The 19,717-nt window shown below is 43.7% G+C and overlaps 1 protein-coding gene across 1 annotated transcript in view; it reads right to left on the bottom strand.

Moving 5' to 3' along the window:
* Positions 1–19,717, bottom strand: part of CNTNAP1 (contactin associated protein 1) — a 143,387-nt gene that overhangs the window by 59,916 nt on the left and 63,754 nt on the right. The window contains exons 5-8 of the mRNA XM_073683594.1: positions 14,102–14,305; positions 13,745–13,929; positions 11,006–11,146; positions 3,375–3,636 (exon numbers count right to left, since the gene is read on the bottom strand). Of these exons, the coding sequence (XP_073539695.1) occupies positions 3,375–3,636; positions 11,006–11,146; positions 13,745–13,929; positions 14,102–14,305 (792 nt within the window). The remainder of the gene's footprint in view (positions 1–3,374; positions 3,637–11,005; positions 11,147–13,744; positions 13,930–14,101; positions 14,306–19,717) is intronic.

Genomic DNA, 19,717 nt, shown 5'->3' with positions numbered 1-19,717 from the left:
CTAACTGTATAACAGAAAAACTGCACATGCTCCCCATAGCGACTAAAGCTTCATTTTTCTTTCATGAAAATTAAAAATACAATTGGTTACTATTGTTAACAAGTTTATTTTTTCTATTTGTCATACTTGCTAACTGTCTTGAAATGTCATGGAGGCTTCTGAATTCCCAAAAAAGTTTGCAAATCTTGTAGGAGCCACTAAAGCCTCCTGAAAAGTGCCTCTTCCATAGGGCTCACTCACACGAGCGTATAACACGGCTGAGTGCTATGAGATAAAACATCGCCTAGCACTCAGCCCAGTGTTATTCTATGGAGCAGCTCAGATCTGCGATTATTTTCTCATGCCAATTAGGCATGAGAAAACAATCGCAGAATGCTGCAATTGCATCCGAGAGTCGGATATGCACGCACCCATACAAGTAAGTGTTTGGGTGCATTGGAAATATCGGACTACACTCGGATGTCATCTGAGTGCAGTGCGATTATCACAGATGCAGACAATGGAGGAGGTGGAGAAATTACGTCTCCTCCGCACCTATACTGCGATTCTCTCATGCAAGAGGATCGGAGCACAGTGCATTGATACTCGGCTCACGCTCGGAACAGAGTTTGAGCCAAGCATCATTAGCATATCACATCTGATGCTATACGCTAATGTGACCCTGGCCTTAGGTTAAGTTCCCACAATGAAGATTTTCTCTATAGAATTGCATTAGATGCACAAAATCCACAGGTAAAAAATGCATATGCATTTTTAGTGCGTTTCCGCAGAGGAAACACACTACAAAATACATGTAACCTGCGCATGACTATATCAGTAAAGTTTTGTCAAAGCCAAATGCTAGAAAGTATCAAAAATAAATCAACTTTATTTAAAATATTACACACAAAAAAGAGACAAAAACAGAATCATCAAAACCGTGATTAAAACATATGTAAAAAAATGCACTCAAAAGTGCAATGAAGAAAACACAAGTAAACTAATTTAGCCAATAGCTGAAAATAACGGGTTTGGGGAATTTAAATACATGTATTTGTGGCTAAAAATAATTTTTTTTTAATTGAGTTTCTTTAAAAATGTATCACTATTTAACTTTTACAGGTTCACCTGCACTTTTAACTTTAATGTGGTTTGTGCTCATAAATCAGCTGAGGGAATATGAGAAAATTGCTGAAAAAAAGTTACAAGCTCAATGATGGATTCTCAGTTAACTCATTCTACAACCAGCAATACACAGTGCAACACAAAGATTATAGAAGGACAATGGTGCAAAATTTGTAATGAATCCCATGGCAAAAAATGATTTTAGCCCTACATACATGCATTTAACCCCTTCTTGACCAGGCAATTTTCCTGTTTTGTGCTTTTGTTTTTTTTTCCCTGCTTCCAATAGCCATAACTTTTTTTTTTCTGTTGACATAACCATATCAGGGCTTGTTTTTTTGTGGAATGAGTTGTACTTTTGATACCATTAATTTTACCATGCAATGTATTGGAAAACAGAAAAAAAAATTCAAAAGTGAGGTGAAATTAAGAAAAAATCTGCAATTCTGTTTTTTTTTTTAGTTTTGTTTTTAAGCCATTCATAAAAATGACCAAGCAGTATAATTTCGCCAGGTCAGTAAGATTATGGCAATACTAAACTTTCATAGTTTTTTTTAATATAAGTTGTGAAAAAATTGAGAAATTAAAGAGGTTGTCCACTACTTTAGCATTTATAACCTATCCTTAGGATAGGTCATCAATGTCTTACCGATTGTGGATCTGACACCTGGCACCCCTGACGATTAGCTGTTCTCGGTGTCAGTGACCACCAGCCAGAAATGCTCACTGGCAGAGCTGGCCGTCTTCTGATAGTACCCTGCCATTGGCCCTACACATCCACCTATTGATTTGAATAGGAGGCGAATTTGTAGTACCCAGCCTCGGACCCTGGCCAATCAGACCTTGATGACCTATCCTAGGGATAGGTCATCAATGCTAACGTAGTTGACAACTTCTTTAATTAAAAATTTTTTTTGCTTGTGTCGCCAACAAAGAAGCAGACCCCGCCTGTCATAGCAAGCCATTGGCGCATCAATTCCATAAAGAACATTGTAGTAGCTCATAAAAGGGGACCTAGTCAGTTGATTCATGCTGGTCAAACCGCGGACAGCATGAATCAGAGCCTGGACGCATGATTGCTGGCAGGTACGCTTTTCTCTGAAACGCTGCTGGAGTAGGTCAGGTAGAAGACAGTGACTTTCGAACTATGTTTTATGGAGCGTTTGGGAGAAATAAATTCTGGGCTGCAATTATGTAGCCAGGCTCTGATTCACGCTGCCCATGCTTCGGGCAGCATGAATCGACTGACAGATTCCCTATAAGGCAGTAACAAATACTTAAAAATCTTTGGTAATGGGGAACAAAGTGCTTGATTCTCCTTGATCCTCTGCTGCTCAGGTATAAATAACTATTTCTACACTACCAAACGGACTGAAAATAAATACGTCATACTAAACAACCAAATAAAACATTTACCATACAGATCTTAGGTTGGGTTTAGACGAGCATATGGAAAAGCATCCATTTTTCATACAGAAAAAAAAAGATAATTTTTCATCTGTATTGTATGTAATCCATATGGCCATTTTTATTACATCCATATGTATATTTTGTATGTTTTGTTTTGTAAGACATCCATTCTTTATATGAACCATTTAGTAAATAATAAAAGGTCAAATACAGTTTTCCGTGTTAATAATTGTAAGGGATCTGTGAAAAACGCTTGACATATGGATGGCAAACCGTATGTGATCTGTTTTTAGCGCACCCATTGACTTACAATGGGTGAGTCTGACCTTAAATTCAGATCAAAGAAGTGCATGCTATGATATTTTACGCACTGACAGTTTCATGAGAACTTCCACATTGACATGCATTGGTCCTTTTGCATTCCCTGTGCTATCCATTTTGCATGCGAACAGAACACAGACATTTAGGCCCCAATTCATCAAACTGATTACTCCAGAATTCTGGAGAAATTGCTTTAAAAAATGACAAAATTTTTGCGCAACATCGATTTGCACCAAAATTTTGCAACTTTTGGGCAGAGCTGGGGTGGAATGCCATGGCTCATCTAATTCATCATGAGTTGTGACATACCTTATGTCAGAAACCTTACTCCAGTCAGTGACTGGAGTAAGATTTATGGCGAGGATCACAGAGGCGCAGGCCACTTGTCAGATGTGATGGATTCATTAAGAGTATTACGCAGGGACATCTAACTCCACCATGTCCTCTCATCAAGACTGCCATTGTTTGCGCTTTGTCTTGCCCTTTATACATTCGTCTGAATGAACCCTTATACTAGAAGTACAAGATCTACTACTCACCAGCCGCAAACACCAGCTTCTTTCTGTGTGGTTGGGAGATAGTCACATTGATTTGACCTTCGCTCAGAGCCATTTCCAGTGATCCAAAAGATCCAGCAAAGTTGGTGAACATCAGAAGACCAACGGTGTCCCATGTCCGAAATTTAAAGCTCACCATCAACTTTAAATTGGCAGGAACTCCCGGTATCATTATATAGTTGTTAATACCAGAAAATGTGACGGGAACATAAGGCATCTCCACACATGAGAAGCGCACCTTGCCCTGTTATGTAACCCAAAGAAAATGTCAGTAGGGGGGCTACCAGATGGGGTATCATTAATAAAGGACAATGAGCGCGAGAAAACCGATATACCATTTTAAATGATCAGAAAATACCACATTTTACATTATATTGCAAAGTAAGAGAAACATACGAACGAATATGGATACAGCATGCACATTTTCAGAATATCCATGACATACAAAGGACGAGTGGCATAATTTGAGAGAAATTATTGATTCAGCCCAGCATGGAGTCCAATAGCACTGTCGGTACTGAGTGAATAAGCAGCTGCAGGCGTTTGTAAACCAATTATCGAGGCTCACATTCCTCTCATACAGGGCAAAATGCTTTTATCCAAAATGATCGTCACAGATGGCTGAGGGAATGTTCATGTAAAGCTGAGCAGTGATTATAAATTATACCAACCCTCAATCATTCCTAAAGGCAGAATTACACTGGCAAAACCCCTTATCTGTAATGTTATAACACTAAAACGCGGTGCCCCCTGTGGTTGTACACATGCCCTTCAGAGTCCCTCTTCTTCGTTCTGATGCCTCCTTCTGTCCAGCTGTTATACTTCCTTAGTCTACTTCTTTCTATACATGTTAGGTTAGAGGCACCCTGCATTTATGGCCATTAGCAGATGCATACATGCAGGAGATATACGCCTGGCAGCGGCCATACTTAGGACCGATGCCTAGACATCCATCCATCCACCAAAATTAGTGCAAAGGAAAATGAGTATTGGCAACCATTACATTTCAGAGACTGAAAGCTGAAAGAAGCCATTTGATTGATTACTATGAGCAACTAGTCTGCACCAGTTTTGATAAATCTCCCCTCATATTCGTGGTCACTTGTGGTAGCATTTGAGAGTATTACCCTGGGTGGCTTATTACTATTCTGCTCATATCATCATTGTTATAATTGACCATTGTACAACTCAGGCCATGTGCTTATATTGAGTATTTGGTGAGTTTTTTACATCAGTATTTGTAAGCCAAAAAATACTGACCAAATACTGAATGTGTAAACGTGGACTTAGGGTATGTGCCCCTGATGCGTACCAGCCTGCGGCCCCGACGTTGCGGAATAGCCACCACCGGCTTCAGCTCATTATGCAAATGAGCGGCGCCATTTTTTTATTATTTTTTTTTACATGCGGACTTTCCTCATAGATGTTAGTCTATGGGGAAAGCCTGCATGCGGACCTGCAAGAGAAATTGACATGATGCGATGTGGAAAGAGGCGCCGCATGTCCATGTCCGTGGGTGATCCGCAGGTGCACAGAGATGCATAGTGGACATGGGATTTCTACAAATCCCATCCACTATGCTGTAACATCTGGCCGCTGCGGGTTTAACGCTGCATAAGCACGCAGAGGCTCCAGATCGTGTGCACATACCCTCAAACTCAGGCTATATGGCGACACATCGCACGACAGCAATTCTCAGAAATGATGCATGACAGAAAAACATCTGTGCAATATGTCTGCAGTCGCATGACTATTTTAGAGCTATGATTTTGTCCTAAATAGATGAAAAATCACCCACAAGTCACTGACTTGCATTGAAGTCTATGGTAAGTGTGTAGTACGGGACTTGCAACCAGTGACTAAAATGCAACACATTTGGAAGCAATCTATGTTGCAATGGCAGATCGTAATACAACATAATAGGTAATCATTGCATCATAGATGCGATGTTGCAATGCGACACTAAGATTTCAGAGTTGCGTGATATATGTCGCCATGTAGCACTTGCCTAACTCAGATGACTTCCAAGTGACCCAAGATAGTTACATCTACTCTACTTGGCTCAATAGTATTTACAATTTTGTATGTTTTGTAAAATTAGAGACCACAACGTTGTCTTACATAAATTTAGAGTTGGTCTTTGAGATGACAGAACTATAATCTGAAAATCTAGTTGCAGCCAACCCTTGTACACTATGGCCAAGGATCCTAAATGTCAAGTTGCTGAAGTTTGAGCTGCATCAAGTTAGAAAGTTATCGGCTACAATCTCTTCCTGATCGATGGGGGTCCAACCGCTGGGGCCCCCATCGATCCCGAGGACAGGGGATCTTCAATCGAGCAGTGGTAGATCACATACATCTCCGCTCCATTCATTCTTAATGAGAGTGAGAAAGACCAATAGAGTGCACTGCTTGGCTATGGTGGTCCCATTAAGAATGAATGGAGTGGCAGTGCACATGATATCGATCACCGCTCCAATTTAGATTGGGCTTTTCAGAGCCTCAGGATCAGTGGGGGCCCCATGGTCAGACCCCCAGAGTTCAGTAAGTTAGCCCCTGTGGATAAGGGCTAATGTCCAACTTGAGATAATCACTTTAAAAATGAAATACACCCTTGAATGCAGTTATAAAAGTGATCACTTAGATACCGGAGATCTACTAAGATGTCCTTTATATGTTATTGGTTATCAGAGCTAAACATCATGGTGTCTGTGTTTTCAAAAGTGCAATTGGTGGTGGTCTTCGATGGTAATTGTGGTATTCCAACTCAGCCTTATTCTCTTCAATGGGGCTAAGCTACAATACCAGAAACACCAGACAGCTATGGCACTGCTTTTAGAAGAAATCCGCTATGCTTTTCTAAGGGCTCTTTCACACGTCAGTGTGTCCGGTACGTGTAGTGGCAGTTTCCACACATAATGGAGACACTGACACAAGCAGACCCATTCAAATCTATTGGCCTGTGCACATGTCGGTGTATTTCCACGGACCGTGTGTCCTTGTGATCCACATGTAGACATGTCCATTTTCGGCCAGCAGCAAGGATCAAACGGACCCACTCAAGTCAATGGGTCCGTGTAAACACGTACCGCACACGGATGCCATCCGTGTGACACGTATTGGCGTTTGGGAATCAGTGGTACAGTTAGCGCTGTTCCCAAACGCCGGGTGCTGAACACTGCCATCATCATAGTCCCCTGCTGGCGCTGCAATCAGCACCAGCAGGGACAATGATGAGAATAGTAGTCTGCTCCCGGTGTTTTCACCTGTAAAAATAAGAATAAAATGTAAAAAAAAAACATATACTCACCTGTCCTAAGTGTCCCTCTGCAAGCGGTGTCCTGTCACTCACTGAGCTCTGCGCACCTCTGGGACCCGCTCGCTGCAGGAGTCATTATCCCCGGCTTCTCTGCTGAGCGGTCGCATGGATTACAGCGAGGGACACTTTGGACAGGTGAGTATATGGATTTTTTATTTTATTCTTACTTTTACAGGTAGAGACACCGGGAGCAGACTACTACTCTCATCATTATTCCCTGCTGGTGCTGATCGCAGCGCCGGCAGGAGACAATGATGAGGGCAGCCTTCAGCACCCGGCGCTTGGGAACAGCGCTAACTGTTCCCAGGTGCCGGTACATGTGCTCCTGATGCAGCACATGGGCGGCACTCGTGTGCCACACATGTGCACACGGACACGGATGTCTCTGGTACTGGTTTCTCCGGTACCGAAAATATCAGGATGTGTGAAACCGGCCGTGTGCCTTTTCTCTGGGTGATGCTTTCATATTGATATTTTCATACCACCATATTATTATTCTTTTCTCTCGACCTCTTCCTAATTTTATATATCTTAATTTTTTTCATTATTCTTTTTTTTACGAGAATTTAAGATGATGCAATTTTTTGGAGTTATTTACATACTTATTTACATACATACTTATTTACATTCATCAAACAGGTTTTGCCGAAAAACTTTCGACATTCTTCCACCAGTCTCCATAAAGTCTGCCAACTTTTTTAAAAGTAAGTAGTGCTTAGCCTGGAGAGAGCATAACGGCATATATCATGACAGAAATGTACTCAAGTCTGTGATTGGAGTAGATTTTTTACGCTGTCGTATGCCAGCTGAAAGATGCGCCAAATTAATTAAGAAGCAAATACCTCTTAATGAATTTGTTACATCTTCTGTGGGTTTCGTGAAACATGGCATCTAAAGACCTGCCCCGACATCTGGGTGTCCCGATCTGAGCTAACTGCTTAAAAGGACTGTACACTACTCGGACAACCCCTTCTCAATCCTCATGTTTCCCCCCTTGTAAAATAATAACACTTATACTCATCTTTAGGCTATGTTCACACATTGTGTTTTTTTATGCAAATTTATGCACATTAAAAGCTGCGTTTTACAGTACCATCAAAAGCTATGAGATTTCAGAAATCTCATGCACACACATTGGGTTTTTTACTTGACTGAATTGGAAAACTGCTGCGTTTTGACTGCAATATGTCACTTCTTTCAGCGTTTTTTCACCAATAGAAAGCAAAAATGCAGCAAAAACCACAGGTATCAGGTTTTCCTGCGTTTTTAGTGAAAAAAAGCATGTACAGAAGTAGGTGAAACGCATTTATTTTGTGATTTTCCCCAAGTTTAAACCATCTTGTTTTGGTCTCATCACTTGAGAATGGCAGTTAGGATTAGTTCAGTTTAATTAAATTAGTGATGTGTGTAAAGTAAACATTGGGTGACCAAGGTGTGATATTCAACAATACCTGATCATCTCAAGGATTGACCAAAGTATGAAAGTAAACAGTGTCCTACAAACTCAATGCTCTGCCAATGTCTTAGGTTAACTATTTCAGACCAATTTACTTCCCCCCACTGTTACACTTGTAATGTGTGTATTCTTTTTCATAAATTCATGAACATTTTTTCTCAGAATAGTCACTATTTTTTCAGACATGAGAATCTTTTTCCACTAAATAATTTGATCAAATTGCCCTTTTTTCCAAAAATGGTTTTATGGTTTCACATATATCTTGCATTGGTGACCTGTGTTCATGCTTTCTGTGGTGGAAGCAAAGCTGAACTTTGGGATCCTGAAAAATGCAGCTTCTTTACTGCCAAGAGGGTAGGTTTTGCCTGCAGAAAAAACGTAGCAAAAACGCAACGTGTGAATATAGCCTTAGTGTTGGGGCCATTCCAGCAGCGTTGGCACTGGCTCTCCAAGGGATGGCATAACATTGTTATGTCACGCCATCCCTGTAGTCTGTCAGCCCCGCCTTTGGAGAACTCACATACATCTGGAGGAAGTGAGAGCTGCTGCTTATGTTCTAGCTATGTACTTTTGCTTTGCTATTCTGGGGTACAGATGATATTTTCTCTCCTCTTGTTTATCATGAAAAAGTATTCATCTCTGCTACTGCTATATACTATGTAGTTGAAGTATTTTGTATTTTCATTGCAAGTTCTCATTCACCTGTTGAATTTGTTGTACATGTCCTACCCATGTTTTTCACAGATAGTACATATACCTATTATAGTCCATAGTCACATTCACATGTCCCTTTTTAATTTTTTTGAGGACCAATCGCTTTTAGAAAAAAAAAAATGGAGACATGACCAATTTTAAGCTTATTTGAGGATCACAGTTACATTTTCAGGTGAATGGGTCTATGAAAATAGCACTTGGATGCCTTCTGAGTACTGAGGGTTTTTTACTGTCTATACTGTCTAATAGGTAGTAAAAGCTTAGACATTTTTGTTTTATTCTTTTTTTGCATGCGAAAAAAAACAAATGCCACACTGAAGATAAAAACAGACTTACTGACCCAAAGTGGATTAAAATCAAATCAGCGCACGGATGAAAAACAGTTCTAGTTTTTTTGTACACAGACACAGAGACTAAAGCCTGAATGAGGCCTACAGTTTGTCATGTACTATCTGAGCTATAGCTAGTCTCCTTTTTTCTGAAAAGCGGATTTTTTTTTTAATTATATAATTTACTTGTTATAAAATGTAACATTCATAGTCTCTAACAGCAGTATCATAATATTTATACACGGTGTGCACAATTATTAGCCAATTTGTATTTTAAATTATTAATTTTATTTTTAAACAACTATAGTGCTGTGGGTCAATCCAAAAGGTTAATAAACCTACATATTTAAGAAAGTAAAAGTGAGGTTTTGTCTTTTTTTAGGAGAATATTTATGTGTGCAGAATTGTTATACAACTAAATGAAAAAATTTAAATTTTCCCAAATCCATTGTTTATTTTCATCTGTTAAAGTGAGAATAATAACCAAACAATTCAAAATGTACAAAAATACATTTCTGGCATTTCCCCAAAAAAATTTTAGCGACCAGTATAGCCCCACCTTTTCAATAACAGTCATAAATAAGCCTTACATCCATGGAGTCTGTCAGTTTCATAGTCTGTTGACGATCAACTTTTTAGGCAGCCCAACCACAGCCCCCCAGACACTGATCAGAGAAGTGACTGTTTTCCTCACCGTAAATATCCCATTTAAGAAGGGCCCGTAAGTTCTCAATAGGGTTTAGGTCAGGTGAGGAAGGGGACATGTTATTATTCTTTCATCTTTAAGGCCTTTAAAGGCAGCAAAGCAGTGGAGACTTGAGATGGAGCATTGTCCTGCATAAAAGTCATGGTTTTCTTAAAAGATGGAGACTTTTTCCTCTACCAATGCTTGAAGAAAGTGTCTTCTAAAACCTGATGGTAGGTTTGGGAGTTGAGTTTGAGTCCATCTTCAACCTGAAAAGGTTGAACTAGCTCATCTTTAATAATACCAGTCCATAGCAGTACCCCACCTCCATCTTGCTGGCGTCTGAGTTGAAGTGGAGATCTATGCTCATTACTGATTCAGCCACAGGCCCATCCACCTGGTCTATCAAGAGTCACTCTTATCTTATCAATCCATGAAACCTTTGAAAATTCTGTCTTCAGATATTTCTTTGCTCAGTCTTGACGTTTCCACTTCTGTGTTTTGTTCACTGGTGGTCGGGTTTCATCCTCCCTTACCTCGGCCATGTCTCTGAGCACTGAACACCTTGTGCTTCTGGGCCTCCAGGGAGGTTGCCGTTCTGGAATATGACAGCACTGGAGGATAATGGCTTCCTGGTTTCCTGGTCACTTCTCATTTATTCTTCTCAAATCTTTGATAGTTAATGTGCGTCTTTTTTTCTCAACATTTTTTTTCCGACCCTGTTGACTATTTGCAACAAAACTTTTGATGTTCTTTGATCACACAACAATATCTTAGCAATTCCAAGAGTGCTACATCTCTATGTAAGACTTAACAATTTTTGACTTTTCAGAATCAAGGGAATTGTGTCCTTAGGCCTCACCCCCTCATTACACAAATACACATCACCTGATATGCCTCATCCAATAAGCATTCAAGTTCATACAGCCTGGAGTTGGAAAATCTGCATAAACATGATCATATGGTCAAAATACTCACTTGCCTAATAATTCTGCACACAGTGTAGAAAACAAAATTAATTTATGACCTAAACAAGAAAGAGATGCATGTTGTTGCTTTAGCTGACTATTCCTCATAACAAGTCCAAGTAATACCCATGTAAATGCTCACCACAAAGCGAATAGATGATTTATTTCTCCTTGCCAGATCAGCGATGTGCACTTTATTAAAAACAATGTTCTCAAGGCAGCCGCGGAAGTTCTGCTTGTAAGTGATGGTTTTACCTTCATGTAAAATGCCAGCGAAAAATATCTGCAAATATAAAAATAGAACCCTAAAAATACAGGCCTGAGTCAATGTGAGCTAGAAACTAATAGCCATACATACACTCGTCAACTATTAAATTGTAACACCAAGAAGGAAAAGTCATGAAATTATCGATCTGCAAATAATGATAAAATGGAAACAAAGGGCTCAATTCATGATGGACATGGAGGAATAAGATGTGTCTAACTCATTAAGAGGCGCACGCCACTCAATTAATTTGGCACATCTTATCACTGCTGTGCGCTACAAATTTTGATGAAATTATGGGACGGGCTTCGTCATGCTCTGTCCCGCCCCAGTTCCTCCCAGTTTAGGAGAGCTGACATGAAAACACCAAAAGTTGCAAAATTTTTGTGTAACTTCGAGTTCCGCAAATGTATTGCAACTTTTCAAACTGTTTTACTCTGGAAATCTGGGGAAAACACTTTGATGAATCGGATTCAAAAGATTTCAATTTATTCTGTATTGAGTATGAGAGCCATGCACAGGAATACACAGCTTGCTAAGGTGTTTAAAGCAAATCTGCCAGTAGGCTCAACCCGCCTAAGCCGTTTATATGGGCATGCAGATCATAGAAAGTTGAATAAAATGATAACTGGTAACTCCACCTTTCATTTAAAATAAGCTCTAGAGGTGGAGTCTCATGCAGATCAGTGTCCGGCCCATAATCCTGAACAGCTCATTTACATATCAGAAAAAGTGACTTTCTCTGGAATAGAACATCGGATTGCAGATATCAAAGTATCACTTTATTCAGCTTTGTATGACCTGCATGCCCATGTAGATGGCTTAGGAGTAGGGATGAGCGGACCCGTGGAAGTTTACCCGAATATGAATCTGAACCCCATTGAACTTCATGAGGACCCGAACTTTGGACCTGAGAAATTCTCTCTCCTTTCACCGGAACTTCGAACATTAAAACGGACTTCTGCGAGAAGTCCGTGTTCGGAGAACTTTAAGGTTTGGGTTTGCTCATCTCTACTTAGGAGGTTTGAACCTCCTGACAGATATACTTTAAGTACAGTGATTTTGGCATGTGGTGCTCATACTTGACACTGAATAAATGCAGATGCTTTTCAAATTTTGTTCCTGTTTTTTCTTCAATGGCATTTCATTAACATGTTTATCCATTCTGTGATTTCCAGAATTCCACAACTTTTCTCGTGACAACCCATTTTTGTCAAAGAGAAGGAAACTACTACTTTTGTGAACCAGATCAGAGACCTGCCAACAAGCAGCAGAACACGCTTTGGCTAGCCTAATCCATGCACAAATTTCACATGGAGGGCTGGATGTAATATTGCATTTGACCACAACCAGTCACATCTTTCCTTGGCAAAATCAGCCATAAGTGGAATCGATCCTTACCTTTGCTCTCCTAATAAATAGTTGTCTCTGATGAGACATCTTGCTGTTCCAGTTATGGGTTTGCATTCATCTTTGCCAAAGACAAGAGTAGATCCTAAGGAGAGATTTATAGCGCCTATCTCTTTAGTATCTAGGCTTGGAAAAGTCACACCCTTCTCAATTTTACACGAGAAGACTTTTTTTCTGCCCAACTGTAGAGAAAATTCTCCTGAGTGAGAAAATACATGGAAAACACCTACTGATCAAAGGGATGATAGAGAAGGAGTTCTGATACAAGTTAGTCTGATTCCCAGTCATATCTTCATTTAAAGAAGAGAATAAAATGCCTGTCAGCTTTCTCCATGAGATCCAGCACTGACAGTGCCTCGGACAGTGGCGTCTCTCAAAAACAAATGTTCGTGCTGCCTCCATGAAATCACTGCAAAGCTACAGAGGAAATATTTCTGGTCTCTCCTGACCTCTGTAGTTTTGCAATGAGGCAGAGAAAACATTTGTCTTTGAGATAAGGCGCTCTAATGCTGGCTCTCATCACAGTGTTTGACCACACGTCTACCCTTTTCCACCTCCAGAATCCTTCACCATGACTGACGGATCTATCATCCTCTCTTTTGCGGACTGTGCGCAGGTGTACTAGTCAGTTTATCAATATATCCCGAAGCAATATTAACTTGTCCCCATATATTTTCTTTGGCTATCACTGGAGCAGTGATCTAGAGGGGAGGACTACATGCTGGATTTTTTCCTTTGGGGCCATTTGAAAGGTCGGGTGTACAGTAACAAGCCATGAACATTACCGGAACTTCGGTTAACATACAGTGAGAAATTCAGGCAATGAAACCAGAAGCTCTGCAGAATACATTCAACAATATGGAATGGCGCGTGTTTGGATGCAAACGGTGGACATTATCAACACCTGCTTTAAAACATCAGTTTCTCATGAACCAAGGTATGTACAGTCCAAATTTCAGTATGATAGATTGTCTCTTTTAGAAGTTACAGCAATGTTTCCGGGGTAAAGTAGAGAGTGAATAACCCTGTACTTGAAGAGAAGACTGGGAATTATAGAAGCCACATCAGAAAGAATAAAAAAGAAGTACACAAGGTATTTAGAAACACCCGTAACCATCACCTATTGTGTGATGAATAATACTATACATAGGACCTAAGTTTGTGTACCACCAAAGTTCAAAAATAATAAAAAATGCTGAGTCCTACCTCTTTATCTAGATCTAGCTGGTCAAAATGCCCTTTGCATCGTATTCTTTGTGTTTCTCCATCCAATGTGATATTGAGATTGCGTAAATTCCGCCGGATACGCACTGAGTGCCAGTGCTGGTCATCTAGCAGGCTTCCCAGTATGGTAACCGTGTGACTATCTACAGATTGGAGAGGGCTGTTTCCTGTTAGGCGAAGTAATAACATACAGTAAAGCAGGGAGTTTATGCCACATAATCATATTGTAATATTCAGGGAGAAAATCAGTAATTCTGTCAATGCCCAATTACGGAATAATGTATATGAATATATAAAATAGTCAATACAGTGAAAAACTGAGATCAATGATCTACTTACCCAGACTGATACGGAAAATCAACTGCGCCTTCTGAAGCTCCAAAGTAATGTAGTCTCCTTGTGAGCCCTCCGCATGCATCAACACCCCATCTTTCTCCAATGTCTTAAAATTGAAAGAAATATCATCCTGTAAAGTCCGATTGGTCTTTCTTCTAAACTGGTAGGAAATTAGGTCATCGCCATCAAAAGACAGGACATCGTGGTCTAAAAGTTGGAAGAAAATTGTTAGTATGCAAGAAAGTCATTTTTTTCCAGTACAAACTGCGGTAATTCTTAACCTATGCAGTTGATGCCCCCAATGATCCAGGATTACAGACTACAAAAAAAATAATATTCATCGCCTGATCATACAGGCACGTGTTTCTCTCCTCTCCCTGTTCCTTCGTTCTTGCTAACCTACTTCAGAGCACATTGAAGACATCTGTAATTCGCAAACACAGTACAAATTGAACATTTTGAGGTACACAGACAAATCTAAAAATATTCTTTTATCCATGACAAACATTGCTCATAAACAAGTTAAAGAAATCTGAAGAAACTACATCCATAATAGCTATTGCTGTACAGTACATGTACTTAATTCATCCAAAAATATAACTTTGTTTTGTCATTTGAAAACACAAATTTAAAGAATAATTTAACTTTCATTTTTTAAGTAATTTTGTATAGCATGGAAAGTTATTAAACTTTGAAAACCACTTTATTAAGGGATTTGTCTTTATTCCTGTGAAAAACTTAATGCTAGAGGATTCCAAACCACTGCTTTTCCCTCAGATCTGATAAAAAGCTGCATTTTTATCAGATCATGCTTATTTGGAGTACAAATGATAGTGTGACACCCCAGGGGTCTGGTTGTCACAGTGATAGAGATATTACGTCTGAGAGCAGGTGGGAGGTCCTTTGGTCAGGGATCCTGTGCATGCCACACCTCCTGCCCAGCCTTGGGAGGGGAAGAACTTCCCCTGTATAAACCCGGGGCTGAGGCAGGGTTAGTGAGTCCAGGAAGAGTAGAGACAAGAGCAGCATAGGAAGCAGCAGAGTCACAAGGAGTCAGGGGCTGGCAGCTAAAGAGCTCGCCCTGACTAAGAAGATTCTTTACCGGACCCGGAGTCCGAGGCTGTGGGGACTAACTCCTACCCAGCAGCAGAATCCGTCAGGCAGGGGATTTCAGGTCCCCTGGCCCAGAAGCCCGAAGGCCCCGAGTCACCGGCCATACGGGTGAGCACCACACGGTACACTCAGGGACGTGGGCTACTTACATCAGCTTCTAGCAAGGTAGCCAGAAGAGTACAGTCAGCTTGGGAGGCCTACAACTACGCCTGGCCAGGGGAGATCCCATCTGCTCAAGGACTGACCAGGCCCCGTTCGCTAGCAAGTACTCCGGGAGGGTCTATCGTTGTTACCAGTAAGGACCCTGAACGCTACCATACCGTCTCTGAGTGGTTCCTGCTACCCCCATCATCCACGTCGGCTGCCCTGAGGCCATACCCCTCCCGTTGGGGGTTATACTATCACGCTGCACCATCCTTCCACCGGCCTCAGCGGTCTGCCCTGCAGCAGCAGCCCCCTGGCTGCATTCAACGGGTGGCGTAGTCATCAACCATTTTCTACCGCTAACAGACTGCCGTCCAGTTTGACTCCCTGGGCACGGACCGGGTCACCGCCACGAGACTACAACCCTAAACAGATCCGGCTCCGGGTAAGCTCCCGCGTGCGCAACGCAGCGCGACACAGGCCCAGGGGCGCGTCAACTTTGGCGTAGTCGGCAGGATCACGTGCCCGCAACCACCGGGTACTGCGTGCCTGAAAAGCAAAGACTGTTCAAACTTACCAGTGGTGAAGATTCCCGCCATCGGTGAAGATTCCCGCCATCCGGCGCCATCTTCAGCCTTCTTCCCGCCATCGGTGAAGTTTCCCGCCATCCGGCGCCATCTTCAGCCTTCTTCCCGCCATCCGTGGAGTTTTCCCGCCATTGGACGCCATCTTGAGGACGCCGCGCGGGAAGAAGAGGGGCGTGGACTCCGAAAGCGCGCGAGAACTGAAGCCCCGCCTCACGTCCGGACGTTGCGTAAGGTCCTGGAAGGAGCCCAGCAGACGCCGACGTCACAGGAGCGCGACGGAAGGTCCTCAACCCTGACGATCCACTGCGGAGCCGCGGCCTACGGAACAGGATCATCGCAAGGTAGGCCACGGTCCACTAGGGGGGAGGAAGATGTCGGATACGGAGGAGAGCTCCACTGCCTCAACCCCCGCCAGCGCTACCGCTGTTGCAGTTATGCCCTTCACCATGCCCTATATCCCGGGAGCAGCTTGGCTACCCCAGTACTCAGGGGAGTCACATACCCTGCATGACTTTAGAGAAAAGCTGGATAGCCTCTTCCAGGTGTACCCCCTCACAGAAGAGCAAAAAGTGAGCATCCTGGTGGCCCAACTAACTGGGGCAGCCAAAAGGGAAGTAAAATCCTGGCCACCTGGGAGGAAGACTGTCGCAGGGATACTAACCCGGCTGAAGGACACCTTTGATACCCGCACCTCAGCCGAGATTAAACTTAGATTCTACGGGTGCAAGCAGCGAGCGCATGAGAGTATAAGGGACTATGCACTCAACCTACAAGAGGCCCTGAGGGCCATTAAGCAGACCGACCCTAATGGAGTGGGAAACGAGGACAGGCTGTTGACCGAACAATTTATAGAGGGTTTATATTGCAATGCCCACCACACCCAGTTGCGGGCAATGGCCTTACAGGACCCTCATCTAGAATTTGCACAGTTCAAGGACAGAGCCATCCGGGTGCTCCGAGAACCGGCACCAGGTGGCGTTGTGACCCACAGACGCCCCACTACCACTTACTACCAGGAGGCGGCGCCCTTGTCAGCAGGGCCTGTGGGAGCTGATGCGCAGGCTTTGGACAATGACCCGGCTCCAGACCTACACCATCAGGTCCAAGAGCTAGCTAAAAGCGTTGCTGCGCTAACCCGAACTGTGCAGTCTTTACAGGTTTCCACTCCAGGGAAGATCCAGCTGGCATCCGGACCGGAGGACATCCCGTGGCGTTGACCAAGGAGGACCCCACCGGCCAGAGGAAGACCCAGTGACCGATACAGCGAGGACGGACGACCCATCTGCCGCCGCTGCAATCAACCCGGACATATGGAAAGGTACTGTTCTTTAAACGGGCACAACCTGGGGTAGAGGGCCAACCCCCAGGAAAAAGATCACCAGGCCCATCGAACTGGCGCGACAGATATGTGGGAGGACGTCCAGTCTTGCCTGTGGTACTGGATGGCATTCCCATGAGTGCCCTACTGGACACCGGGTCACAGGTCACCACCATCCCGTACGTGCTCTTCAAGCAGTACTGGAATGACTCGGATATTACCCGCTACCCTGACGACGACTTGAGTATCATCGCCAGCAATGGTCAGCCCGTGCCACAGATCGGATTTAAAGAGGTGACCATCAAAATTGGTAGAGTCGAACTGGCCGCACAGGGACTGATCATTGTAGATATTGACAAACATGAGAGTCACCCAAAAATAACTCTAGGAACTAATGTAATTGAAAATTGTCTTGCAGAGGTGATTTTCCTTTTACAGCAGGTTGCCAAGAATGCCAGCTCCGGCGAGCAGCGGGTGCTCCAGAAAGAGATCCGGGCACTGATGCAACGGCAACAAGTGGAACTCTCCGGCGGTGAGATTGGTAGCGTAAGAATGTGTGACCCTTTTCCTATTGCCATGCCCCCAAAAAGTGAAATGATGATTTGGTGCCGGGCAGCTATTGGTCTGAGAGGTAGAGATTACCAGGCAATGGTAGAACCAGTTTACTCAGACAGTAGGCCCACCATTTTGACAGCACGGGGGGTGGTCAATGTACGCCATGGGAGGGTGCCCGTTCGCATAATAAATATCGGGGAGAGGGAAGTGTACCTGCCCCGGTATGCCACGCTAGCCAAATTATATACCACTAATCAAAATTCTATACAATCTGTGGAACCCTTGCCTCCATCTCACCCGGAGGAAGGTAACGGCTCTAAGAAAGACATGGAGGACTGGTGTCAGCAACTACATCTGGGTACTGACTCCACTCCCTCACACCAGAAACAAGGAGTCTATCGGGTGGTTCAAGAGTATGAGAGAGTGTTTAGTAAACACCCGTTAGACTTCGGGCGAGTCAAGGGGGTAGAACACCGCATCCCCACGGGAGATCATCCTCCCATAAAAGAGAGGTATCGACCCGTACCCCCTGCACATTACCAACACGCCAAGGGGATGCTTAGAGACATGAAGGAGGCTGGGGTAATCCGGGATAGCTGTAGCCCCTGGGCAGCCCCACTAGTTTTAGTCAAAAAGAAAGACAACACCATGAGGATGTGTGTAGATTACCGGAAAATCAACCGTATCACACACAAGGATGCGTACCCCTTACCAAAGATAGAGGAGTCATTGGCTGCTTTAAGATCTGCTAACTTCTTCTCTACCTTGGATCTCACTAGCGGGTACTGGCAGGTTCCTGTAGCAGAGGCGGACCGGGAGAAGACCGCATTCACCACCCCGATGGGACTTAGCGAGTTCACCTGCATGCCGTTCGGACTCTGCAACGCCCCAGGAACCTTCCAACGATTAATGGAGTGCTGTCTGGGCCACAGAAACTTCGAGACGGTCCTGTTGTACCTGGACGATGTCATCGTATACTCCAAAACTTATGAGGACCACCTGAAACACCTGGCGGAGGTGTTCGAAGCTCTGGCGAGTTACGGCCTAAAGGTGAAACCCTCCAAGTGTCACCTCCTGAAACCAAAGGTGCAATACCTGGGACACGTGGTGAGCGCTGACGGAGTGGCTCCCGACCCCGATAAGATCACCGCAATTAAGGGATGGCCAAGCCCCTCCAGCGTAAAAGAAGTGCGGCAGTTCCTAGGGTTGGTAGGCTACTACCGAAGGTTTATTCCCGGTTTCACCAAAAAGGCAGCACCTATGCAGGACCTCCTGATAGGCCAGTCCCGGAAGGCCAAGAACCAGAAGCCGCCCTTCAAATGGGAAAAGCTAGAAGAAGAGTCCTTCCGCCAGCTGAAGATGGCCCTCACGGGGGATGAAATCTTGGCGTACCCGGACTATAGCCAGCCCTTCATCCTCTACACCGACGCCAGTAACATCGGGCTAGGAGCCGTACTGTCCCAGATTCAGCAGGGGAGAGAACGAGTAATCTCCTATGCCAGCCGAAAACTGCGACCCACCGAAAGGAACCCCGAAAATTACAGCTCATTTAAGCTAGAGTTCCTGGCCGTGGTATGGGCAGTCACCGAGCGCTTTAGGCATTACCTCGCTTCTTCCCGGTTCACCGTATACACGGATAACAACCCGCTGACACACCTGGACACGGCAAGACTCGGTGCCCTGGAGCAGAGGTGGATGGCCCGTCTGTCCAACTACGAGTTCACAATTAAATACCGGGCAGGGCGCTCCAATACCAACGCGGACGCCCTGTCCAGGATGCCCAACCTGCCGGACGGAGGAGAAGATCCGGAGGGACTGGAAGAAGTTGAACTCCCTGCGTTCCACCGTCATGGGACTATCCAGTATTCCCACCGGGTAAGCAGGCTGCTACGTTGAACCCCT

Source organism: Phyllobates terribilis, unplaced genomic scaffold (assembly GCF_046119375.1).
Source record: "Phyllobates terribilis strain yellow unplaced genomic scaffold, ASM4611937v1 Scaffold_5__5_contigs__length_657084704, whole genome shotgun sequence".
NCBI classification, from domain to species: Eukaryota; Metazoa; Chordata; class Amphibia; order Anura; family Dendrobatidae; genus Phyllobates; species Phyllobates terribilis.
Note: the sequence above shows the minus strand (reverse complement) of the source record. Positions and strands in the feature narration are given on the sequence as shown.